The 12,056-nt window shown below is 39.1% G+C and overlaps 1 protein-coding gene across 2 annotated transcripts in view; it reads right to left on the bottom strand.

Annotated features, from left to right (window-relative positions):
• LOC308085083 (SR-related and CTD-associated factor 4-like) overlaps positions 1-10,956 on the bottom strand; it is a 37,999-nt gene extending 27,043 nt beyond the window's left edge. The window contains exons 1-8 of one of the 2 annotated variants that reach the window (XM_080428146.1): positions 10,765-10,956; positions 7,675-7,758; positions 2,398-2,442; positions 2,106-2,267; positions 1,895-2,018; positions 1,213-1,346; positions 984-1,124; positions 581-654 (exon numbers count right to left, since the gene is read on the bottom strand). In XM_080428146.1, coding sequence (XP_080284272.1) covers positions 581-654; positions 984-1,124; positions 1,213-1,346; positions 1,895-2,018; positions 2,106-2,267; positions 2,398-2,442; positions 7,675-7,758; positions 10,765-10,794 — 794 coding nt within the window. In that variant the 5' untranslated portion in view covers positions 10,795-10,956. Of the gene's footprint in view, positions 1-580; positions 655-983; positions 1,125-1,212; positions 1,350-1,894; positions 2,019-2,105; positions 2,268-2,397; positions 2,443-7,674; positions 7,759-10,764 lie in introns of both variants that reach the window. The other variant, XM_080428145.1, reaches the window with a different exon arrangement.
• Positions 10,957-12,056: the final 1,100 nt, after the last annotated feature.

The following is a 12,056-nucleotide window of genomic DNA, read 5'->3' on the forward strand; positions in this document are numbered from 1 at the left end:
ATTGTGAAGTGCCGCACCGGCAAACAACCTTCGGTCAAAATGTCCTCTCAGTACAGGGTTGTGTAGCATGGAATGGCCTTCCTCTACATATAAGGGATTGTGCTACATTTCCATCTTTTAAATTCAATGTGAAAAGATGGTTGCTTGAAAACCAAAGCTGCAACCATTTGTGATCATATTTTAGGTTTTTTTTAGGCTATGTGATGTAATGTAATTGTATTTCACCGTTTGTCTGTTTTCTGATGTTATTGTTTTTCTGTTTTTATGTTTTGTGTGAGGACTGCGGATGAAAATTAGCATCTTTGCTAAATCCGGTGTATTTACGTTCATGTGACGTTCATTAATATGCTCTGTCCTGTCTAAATAAACAAATAAAGTAAAGTAATAGTTTTCATGATCATCATTTGGTAATTACAGTCTCTATTATACTGTATTATAATGGAGACGGTGGGCAACAACTGTAGTTGTTTTTCCACATTGTGCCTACTGTAGATAGAAGTACGGTACACACGTTTTGGCCATTTTCTCATACATAGCCACCCACATAGTATTGGCACTGAGGTTATTTTTATGAACTTACTGAGGTTGGCCACTGAGGTCTTTATTTTTCGCATCCTCTGGCTCGTCATCGTAATCAAAACGGTCAAGAAGTGTCTAAGAAAACACAAATGCATTATTAAATAATGTGAAGAGTAAATACAAGTAGAAAATAAAATTAACATCAAGGTACAGTACATATTATCAAAGTTGTCTCTTTTTTTTAAACAACTTTTGCACTGCTCTACTCATTAAAAAATTCCACTGTGACTTTTGGTAACAGAAATGAATAACTGGCAAAGTAGTTTGTTGACTGTTGTATGTACTGAAATGCAAAGTGGACCGTAATGAGGCAGACACACGCATACACACACACACACACACACACACACACACACACACACAGATATTAGCAAACAATGTTAAGACTGGGTTAAGACTGGTACCTTGGCCAAAGAGCTTTTCTGTTCTGTGTGTGTGCTGTTGGAAATGGGTTGGGCTGCAGGCATCTGGTCATGGGCCGATATGTTGTTTACAAAGGTAGGCATGGCCCTGTCTTGTTGCAAGTTCTGAAGCATTTTATGCAACTAATGAGAAAAGGAGAGGTGAGGTGAGGCAATGAGTCATTTAGTGGTAGCAGTTGCTTACAGTGGATCACTTTAATCTCTGGCTCACCTCCTGTCCCTGTGTGGATTGAAACAGCTGTGCTACTGCAGCTAAGGCATCAGCATTAGGCATCTGGGACACAGACGCCACAGTTGAGGCAGCGGAAGTAGGGGGCTGTGACTCTATTTGTGCAGTAGTTGAAACTGCCAGGAAAGAGGAACATATGTTAACACAGTGGCTTTACATGTACGCAATACATTTGAGCAAATGGATTTCCATGCACAAAAGTAAACGTGAGTACGTCTTTAGATGCAAACAATTTCATATTAGGGAGGTGGCAAATAAGGGGCAATTTCACTGCCTGCAATGTTGTTACTGCTGTATTTTACACTAAGTGCATGTGACAATAAAAGCCTTGGTTAATGATTTACAGGAGAGAAAAAAAGTTTTACCATCCATTCTCCTTATACTCCAATTTGATCAATATTATAGGTTGCAGTCATAGATTATTTTAATAGTTCAAATGATTAAACCCTTCAGCCTTGGGTCGGGTACTGAGATGTGGTCTTATTAATATTTTTTTCTGTTTCAGAACGGTTATAAACCTAATCCATATAGCCATTCAAATCGGTTTGTTTTATTGAAATTAAGCAGCCAACACATACGTTTCAAAAAGTTTGATTTCCAATGTTATAAGTGCTAGTATATTTGAAATAACGTGCCAGTTTCAGAAAAACATATTTTTCTTTACCTGCGGCTGCTTGTGACGGAGCAGGCACAAAGGCGCCAGTGGCCATGTCCAATAGAGGCTGAATGATATCCATTTCAAACACTCCATTCTTCTGCCACAGGTTAAGGACACGCACTATTTTGCTCTGAAATGATACAATACGCACACTATAAAGACATGTCTTAACAATGTTCAGCTTCCTTCTAAGTTAATCATCAAAAGCATAGACTACCTTATCTTCCGTAGGACAGAGGTAAAGATTCTGAAAAGTATCAATGAAGTTCTTCAAGAATCTGGGTCCAAACACATCCTTGTCAATACCGAACTGATGGCGGGACTGTCGAACAACGGAGTCAACCACATACAACCCAGGCACTTTTAAGTCTGGCTTACACTGATGAAAAAAGGGGGAAAAATTAAGAACAGTAATAGTTAGTGTCCATCCCGTGGCATCCATTTTTTACACAGCATATTGAAACCTTAAGTGTCTGATAATTGTTAATAGGGTATGCCGGTCAACTTACCTTCTTGATGAACTTTTCAACAATCTGGACAACATGCTTGTAGAGCTAATGAAGAAAAGAAAATCAACATTAATCTAAAAAAACAGTTATGTTGACATGTAGGCCACATTATGAGTGATGGAAGAAAATATTTGTATTTCTTTATTAAATGGAATTAAAAAATGGCATACTATGCCATTGTGCCATCAATGAGATGAAATACAGTGAACAGAGGAGGTCTTCAAGGTGTACCCAAGAGCTGAGCTGGCACATACATTGGAGCCTGGAGGCACACAACCCATAGCCAGGGGGTTAGCACCCCACCTCCACCCACATACTACCATCACCTACGCAGGCAGGTGTGTAACTGATGACAAGGGGAATGGAAACGGGTGTTCCAAGCTAGGCAACTGGAGCCAAGCCTACACTTTCACATAACACAGATACAAAGACAAACACTGCCTGGGACCGTTTGATTTATTTTCTCTTTGCTCTCCCTGTCCCCCCTCTTTTTCTTTTTCCTCTTCCTGAAATCAACAATGATGGAGCTTGCACACAAAAAACTATTTCACCCACTTCTTTACACCTGTGATGTGACAATAAAGCAACAAAAGCATCACTGCAAGAGTGACCAGGAAACAACATTACACTTGCTATGACAGAAGTTAGATACTTGAACACAGTTAGACAATGTGCTTACAGCTTAACAGTATAAGCTGTGTGGCTGCAGGTTTCCATCACCGGGACATGCAATTTGTAAAATGGGGGACAACATTTTACAAATTATCTGGCGATTCATGCGATACACTTGAAAGCAGAGCGATGCACAATGCTCAATTTATATAATCCATCGTATAATGCCGGAAGTAGCCGATCTACAAGTTCATAATGTGTATAATGCATAATATGTGTTGTGGGCTTGTAGATTTCCTTAATTAAGTATATAATATAATAACAGTAAGGATTCACAACATCCCTTTTCATTCCAGCGTAGTAGTACATGTGCATAATATTATGAATATCGATCAGGGACAAACAGAGTTTTAAAAGTATCGGTTTAGCACCCTATCAGATCAAACCCAACACAAATGATACCCAACCCTAGTTGCATGTCCTTAAATTCTATCATTTAAAATTTGTATTGGTTAGTTATTGTGGTAAGATGATAAATATTGTATTGATAAATGAGTGAAATAATGAGTATTTGCAACCCAAAGGATACTCATTAGCTGCTATGGTAATATGGCCATTTTGTTCAGTACATTACACATACTAGAGATGTCCCGATACCGATACTAGGATCGGAAATGTGTCCGATACTCCTTATTTGGGTCATATCTGAATCGGTGAGTACGCTAGTCTATGTAACGGTTGGCAGGTGGAGTTTGCTTTTGAGTTACCCGACCGGGAATGTGCACGTTGATTCTGAGGACGCAATCGTCTTTAGTTCGCTATAACCACAACACAAGATATCTGTCCGAGCATATCACTCACTCACACACTCACAACTGCAGTCAGTGGCTTAAACATCTCATACAAGCATTCTTTCCCAGTAGACAAACTTTGCGACTATTTAACTCTACTACGGGTGTGCGTGAGATGAGCGCGGGCACATCCAACCCGCGATATCTAGATAAAAAACACCCGCAGACCTTTTCTGCATGTGCTGTGGTTCCCTACTAGTCCCTGACCAACGTATGAAAATACAAGAAAGCAGCTCAAAACAGCCGTGCCAGTACCCTACCTACTGACGTTTAGTGAACGTTCAAAGCTTAGCATAGCACGTGTCAAGTCAGACGAACGTAAACCCGGCCCCTTGACTACGTCGGTGGACTTCAAAAGAAGAAAAAAAATATATATTATTATTGTTTTAAGCCCTCTGGTATCGGATCGTATCAGCCTATACACAAGTTGTGGGATCGGAAAGGAAAAAATGGCATCGGGACATCTAATACATACAATCAAAGCAAGCTGACATCCATTTGTTTATAGTGCTGGTTAAGAAGAGAAATAGAATCAAAACCAGTCTTACATGCATATTCTCACTTAAAATATTCAAAACAAAATAAGAAAATGAATGAATGTAACTCCTAACATATTTCAAATTTAAAACTCTGCAACGTGGGGTGCCCCAGTGACTCACAATAACCCCTCATCGCACCAAGTACAGTGCTTTAGGACACAAGGGGGCATTGGTAATTGTCTCCGCCGAAGGTGGAGAATATGTTTTCGCTTCGTCCCGCCGTGTGTGAGCAAACATTGTTAGCCAAGCTAACATTGGGCAAGCTCCACGTGACACGTGTCAATTTGTTGACACCAATGCCTCTGATTGGCTAGAGGGATGCGTGACGAAATAAAATTCTATAAATAGGTGTGTCACTTCAAAAAGCCCCTACTTTTTGAAGTGAGGTAAAACAGGATCAATCAGACTTGATTGGAACAGTACCTTCAGTAAGTCCAAATCACCCGTCTGTGCGTGTGTGTTTCCCTCTGAGAACACCTAACATTGGTCAAGCAAAGGCGCAGAAGGCCAAAGCTAAGAAAGCATACTCATCTACTAGTAAATATATGAATCTTTTTTTAATCTCTTTTTTCCCATCTTATTTTATTTTTAACATTGGAAGACAAGTATTAGAACTTTTTGTTTAACTAAAAGATATATATTTTACCCTACTGTATCTCATTAGTTATTGCTATGATAATATAATTGCTATAGTCTGCTGGCGGAGACTTGTGCTCCGAGGAGCACATTTTCTAGTTTTACATCTTTTTGCAGATTATGAAAGCACAAAATGTAAGCTTTCAAATGATGTCATTCATTGAAATCAGAAAACATTTGAAGAAGATATGCTTATTTGAAAGTTGTTAAACTGGATCTGAGAGTAAAAGGCTCTCAAAGTTTGTGAAGTTTTCAGGTAAGGGCTTCTAAACTCCACCCCTCCCCACACCCATGACCTATTGGTGATCTGTAGCTGACACCAGCGTAATCTAATATGAGAGTGACGACACTAGCGTCGACTCCCATTGTAAGAATGGAATGCGGAAATGCTTGTTCGATCTCAATGAGGGACTTCAGCCCATAGCGGCCCGCTTTGCGGAAAGATCAAAGCGTGATATAACTCTCTCTCTCTATGGGTCTGGCTGAAACCTGAACGATAGCCACACATTAGCCATCAGAAACTGGCCTGCATATGTAAAAGTTGGCTTTGACATGTTTAATGTGTGGCTCCACCCTTCAGAAGGATGTAAGGAAACACCCTTCAGAAGGATGTAAGGAAACACAAAAACACAGCTCTGTTTACGAAATATTTTAAACTATTCAATGATTCTAAAACGGATATGTTACAATAAGAAGGTTCTCAAACATTCGGAAGATTTCCATGGAAAAAAGGAAAAACACAAAAAAATCCTAAACCAAACCTTTATTGTTAATTTGCAGGACTTCACAATTGCGTACATGAGGACCTTTTCACCCGGCCCGGACAATAAGGCTATAGTCCTTGACCCGGTTTCAAATCCAATCAGCGGTACTAACTCCCATCTGAACAAGGCAATTAACCCTTTAAGACCTGAGGCGATTCTTAAAAATGCTTTCTAAATCCTAACAGTTTTTTGAAAAAAAATCAGAATTTTTTTTTTCACGATTTTTCAAAAATAGCAGATCTACAAGCTCATAGCGCGGCACTCGGTGCCGCGCTATGAGCTTGTATATCTGCTATTTTTGAATAGCCAAAGAAATCTAAAGTGACACAGATGCGTTCTAGGTATTAATGGGTTAAAAGCCTCTGCCAGCACACAGTTCTTGCATGAAAACCAAATGCAGTGTCTAAACAAACGATAAAACCCCTAGCCTGTGATGCTTCAATGGAAGGTAAACATTTTTTTTTTTATAAAAATCGCACAAGAACCATGATCATCTTCCTACAGGGGCCGGGAAGTCCAAGACACAACATTATCACCAGTTTCCACAAATTAATGAATACATCCAAACATTTTACACACGCAAAAAGAATATAGCAAAAACATTTCAGGGGACGAGCGGACGACCCGATAGCAGAGTGGCTAGCTAGAGCATGTACCACATAGGCTCTTAATGCCCTGGTTTGATTCCTGGGCCAGCCTGTACGTTACTCCCCTACTCTCTCTCTCTCACCTTTCCCGTCTCTCTACACTGATCAAAATAAAGCAGAAATGCCCCCCAAAATAATATTTTTTTCAGAAAAGAAAACTGGCACAAAATAGCAACAACTACTCCACAAAACAGACGAAAAGGTAAGGACAATCATTCTTACTGGTTAATGGACATAATCAGTGTTGATCATTCCTACACTTTATCGTATTAATTTCTGAATTTCTTGAATTTTGTATTTCCCCAGCATGTGTTACTTCTGACTTGATATGCAGCGCTATCAACTTGCCCGCCGGGATTGTTGCACAGACAACGCGTGACTTTGCGTTGTGTCTATCAGCATGTTCAGGTTTCGGTACCCAGCACTGGCCGAATTATTGCGTGCATTTGCAATAACATGCATTTTTCCTCAACCAGATATGATATACAGATCACGGTCACGGATCACGGTGTAATTAAGGTCAGAATAAACTTCTTTCTCAAACAGACACTTTTCTAAGGGTGCAGTTTGGTAATGCGGTATTAGGGACGCAAGAAATCAAGATATTTAAACAAATTAAAAAAGAATCCATGCACAAATCCCTCTGGAGTACTCAATACATTGTAGCATGGACCATGACAGTCAATGTCTGCAAGGTCAGTAATTAATTACCATGTGCGTGGTATTTATCAAATTAAGAAATCAGTAGTCTCGTCCTATAAGAGTTCTGGTTAGATAGTCTATGAAACTGCACCATTGAAACGAAGAAGCAGAAAGTATACAGTAATTACACCCTCATCTCATGATATCAACACTGCCATTGTAAATCAAATCGGTTATTTTGGCAAGAGGATTAATAGTCACAGTAGATTTAACACACCTCTTGATATACATTTTATTCATCAAATGTCAATACTTTAAGACAGTGGTGGTGTGTAGTGTAGGATCAACAGGGTCCAATAAACAGCCTACCCATTTCATTTCATGAAATGTCATCGTTTTCCATTTTCTAAGTTTGTTTTGTGAAAGGACATGTTTTTTCGGCCGTGTTCCATTGTTTTGTGAAATGTGGTTTAATCAGTTTTATGAAATCTCAACAGCCACCATGTTTTCCTATAACAGCCATAGTTCAAAGAAAATACTTAGATATGTGTGTATAATTCAAAAATAAAAATTTGATCCACTTTACCTTAATAGCTTTTATAGCCGATTTGGTTACAGACATCATCTTAGCACGGGATATTGGAGGCTTCATGTCAATCATGGAGAACAGCTGATGAATTTGGAAGAAAAAAAGAATTACTCAGTCGTCTTGATAAACATTCTATGAAGATTGGAACACTGCTAATAGGTCTGCATGATTAATCAAAACTAAATCACTTGACTCATACATCTATGCAATCTAATTTCTAAATGATAATTCCATTTACATCACACTGCATTCACGTGTTGACTTTGCTTATGAACATTCTTTTTTCAATCAAATTGTCAATCAATACACATGAATTCAACATTCACGTTACACAGTCCATTCCAGTGGTCTCATTATCGTGTTACTATAGTAAGTAACACACCACACGTGTCGAAGGAAGCAGAAACAGATTAGCCTACTCGGACAGTCTATGACAGAACGTATGGCACAACATTTTCAAGCTATAGAAATGAGTGACTAAGGACAATTCCCAGAGAGTGAAGTTGTGCTTCTACATTAAGGAGCACATTTCAGTGTGGATTTTTTCCAATCATAATTCGCAAGCAGTGCTTTGAGAAACATTGAAGCAACGCAAGATGACACTCTATAACTTTCTACAACCACCCCAGATGTCACCATGAAATAATTTAGCAATGAAGGACAAAAACATGTCAAAATCCCAGCCGACAGATAAATGCAGTGGGAGCTTGAGACCTATTTTCAGCGAGCAACACTGTCATAATAAGAAATATAAATCAGGCTTACGCCTCAAAGTGTTGATAGTCTGCACTCTGCAGTAGGCCTTCAGGTTAAGTTTAAGTTCAGCATTTTGAAATACTGCGTTATGTGTGCTTGGATATGTTATGTTTAATGCCCTTTTTACTGACAGCACATCTTATACTCGCCACTTATATACTTTAAGACCTGAAGCCGATTCTACAAATGTCTTCTAAATACCAACAGTTTTCAGAAAAAACATATGTTTCTATATCTGGTGCTCAAACTTTTTCATGTCTAGGACCGCCAAAATTATATGTATTTGGCCGCCGACCCCCATCTCAACATATTTAGAAAGATTTAAAATGTTCGCTTTAAACAATATTTTCAAAGATTTGCACACATTTTCACTTTTCAAAAATAGCAGATCTACAAGCTTGTATGAGCTTGTATATCTGCTATTTTTGAATAGCCAAAGTGTAAAATAATGCTTTTTAGCTCAAATCAAGAAGTGACACAGATGCGTTCCAGGTCTTAAAGGGTTAAGAGGGCAATACTTGTTTTAGGAAAAGAATTGTGTGAGAATTGAAGAAACATCATGGTTCATATTTAACAAGAATCATGCAGCCCTATAATTCAGTATAAGTAAAAAGTAGAACAGGCATCACAACAGACATCCAAACATATTACCCACTCAATTCCCTCAACTTATTTCAGGGGCAGTGGGTTCTGTGAGAATATTTGCACAGCAACATTGTCATTCAACTGATTTTATTGAGGAATACATGAACATTGTACCTATCTAGTAATTGCCACCCATGATAGCCTAAACATTGCACATCTTGGCACTATACAGTCAATTCAGTCATATTGATTAAGGTTGTCTAAATACATATTTACAACACTGAACCCAAAGGCAAAATTTGTACATGTCACTCAAATGTGATTTTGCCACAATAACAATGAATGACACAAGTCAGCATATAGGCAATATTGCTTAATTTTGCTTACTTGGAACCAAATTTCGACACCTAACCAGCCACTAGGTCTACATGTTTGAAAGCTGTGCTAGTTTAATAACTGTCTTTGAGTCAAGTGTTGATGGATGCCACATACAATGTTTTGTTCGTACAAGCCCTTTTGTATGAGTATACTTTGTGTGAATACGTTTTTAAATTGATGCAAATGTTTGATGTTTAATGTTTATTTGTTCAACATTTGAGTTCAGTTTCGGCATGTGTCTGGTGTGGTTGAGGATGACAGGGTGTGCCTACAAGCAAGGTGTAGGCACTAGGCACACTCACTGGAAGTGGAGGCAAATTGGAGCTTAAGGAACGCATTGTAGTCCATCTTTAAACGATAGCGACTGTAACGGCCGTCTGATTATTAATGTTTTATTGACTTAATATTCATTCACTCTCATCTGAGTTGTGGTTTTACACTGTATGACTGAAATAGTATAATTACCTCCACATTGTTGTGATTATGTCTGAATTGAGTGTCCTAAACACGTAAACAAGGCAGCTAAGAAGCCGCCTGCATAGTGTTTACTGGGGAAGGAGAACTGCTAACGAAAAATACTGCACCAGAGCCGTCTGATTACAAGGGTTAACCTTTCATCCTCCTTTGAGGAACTAGTTTTCTCACCAACTTTCGGATCAGTGTCAAGACTCCCATTGCAACCATTTTCTTTTATCTTCATCTGTTGTAGAAAAATAAATCGACTTAACTTAAATACATCTAGTTGCCGTAATTCATTCTCTCACCAAGGACAATATATTTAATTCCCACAACAGCGACCTTTGAATAAAACAAGACATATATCACACATTGTTTGTGTTGTGACCCCTCCCAAGCTACTGACCTTTGACCACCGTTTACTGTGAGAAACAGTAATGGCGTAGTTTCACTTGAAAGTATCGACGAGAATTTTTTTCACGTGAAAAGACGTATTTTTTTTAAATTTCCTCAAGTAACACAGTATAAAAGATGCTTAACGTTGCGTTGCTGGCCGTACATTAAAACGTTAATATGCAACGTTAACGCTACGGTCCCGATGTTTGGTTTCTAAGCCAAATAGATAACATTAGCCATGTAGCCACACTGTCGCCATCGGGCCCGCTAAACACCACGCTGACAACATTCACCACAATGATCCACTCAATGGCGCAATCCTATACCGTTTGCCATCTACATCAACAACATACAGCTTTATTTCCATAACATCAAACTCAAACGAACCGTGCAACCTCGTCATTTTCGCTAGTAAAGTCAAGGTTAGCACCGAACGCGTTAGCCATGTAGCTAACGGGTTGTTAGCAGCGCTTGTCTAATAATAAAAAAAAAAGATACGACGTTCTCCAACTTTACCTCCGAGTTGAACGCGTTCACTGCATCCATGGTGGCTCGTTTACACTGGCGACAACAACAGTCTGTAGACGGTGTTTATACACATAACGTTGTGTCCACAGGTGCGTGTCTGTGTCGCTGCGGGAAAACAACTGCTTTTGACGTTCTGCTTCAAACCATAGAGTTTACAGCTTAAACGCTAGTTCCTTCTTCCTTTCCTTTCCACCCACATTAATGATACCACACCAGCAGTGTTGCCAGATTCTGTCAGAGAAACAAGCAACCAGGTCTAGGAAAACCAGCCCAAAAGAAGCGACTAATGGGCCACATGGGCACTTTAACATATACATCAGCTATTTGAAAATAGCAGATCTACAAGCTCGCGATGCGACACGCGTTGTGAGCTTGTAGATCGGCTATTTTCAAATAAAATCTTGCGGGGAAATTATAATAAGCAGATCTGGCAACCCTGCATGACACCAGTGCAGGCCAACAGTGCGGCGCGTGCCGTGACGTCACGGGGTAAATGCGTGCTAGTGAACCGCGGTAGAACAGTGAAGCGGCCGTCGCCTGGTGGTCAAATCTGAAATAGCAACGATACCGCGTTTAAAAAACCCTACTGCGCATGCGTATGTTGTCTGAAACGCTAGTACGCTTGCTCTATTGGCTCCCATATTGGAGCCAATCCAAGAGCCAATACCGTTAGTAGAGGTACTTCCGGGTGCTTCATGCGCTTGTGAGCAACTTCCATTGAAATGAGTTAGTTACTTAATTACTATAGTTACTTTGTAGATTTTGATTATTATTACAAAACATGCATTAACCACTTCAGCCCTATATATATTTCGGCCATTTGAAAATAGCCAATCTACAAGTGCACAAGCTTGTAAATCTGCTATTTTCAAAAGATCTTCATTCATTTTGAGAACTTGAAATGGGACATTTTGCATAATGAGTACTTACCGTACTTTAAGTATATTTTGATGCCAATACTTTTGTACTTTTACTCAAGTACATTTTGAATAGTATTCTATATTGCAGTATTGCTACTTTTACTTAAAGGGATATTTCACTTTCAAAAAAACTTTGGGTCATTTTATCGTCTACGCAGACTTTTGTGAGCCCCCCAGACCGTTTTTAAGTTGCTTGATTCAGTATTTAGATATTTGATATTCATTTTATCAGACACGCCCCCTTCCTATACAAACCCATTATAACTTCAAACTCCATTTTTAACATAGATTTATCGAAAACACCCGTCCTTGGTTCTGGTGACTCACCCTTGACTTGTGGTGTCCCACAAGGAAGTATAC

The sequence above is a fragment of the Gymnoscopelus braueri genome (assembly GCF_963280865.1).
Source record: "Gymnoscopelus braueri genome assembly, chromosome: 5".
In the NCBI taxonomy this organism is placed as follows: Eukaryota; Metazoa; Chordata; class Actinopteri; order Myctophiformes; family Myctophidae; genus Gymnoscopelus; species Gymnoscopelus braueri.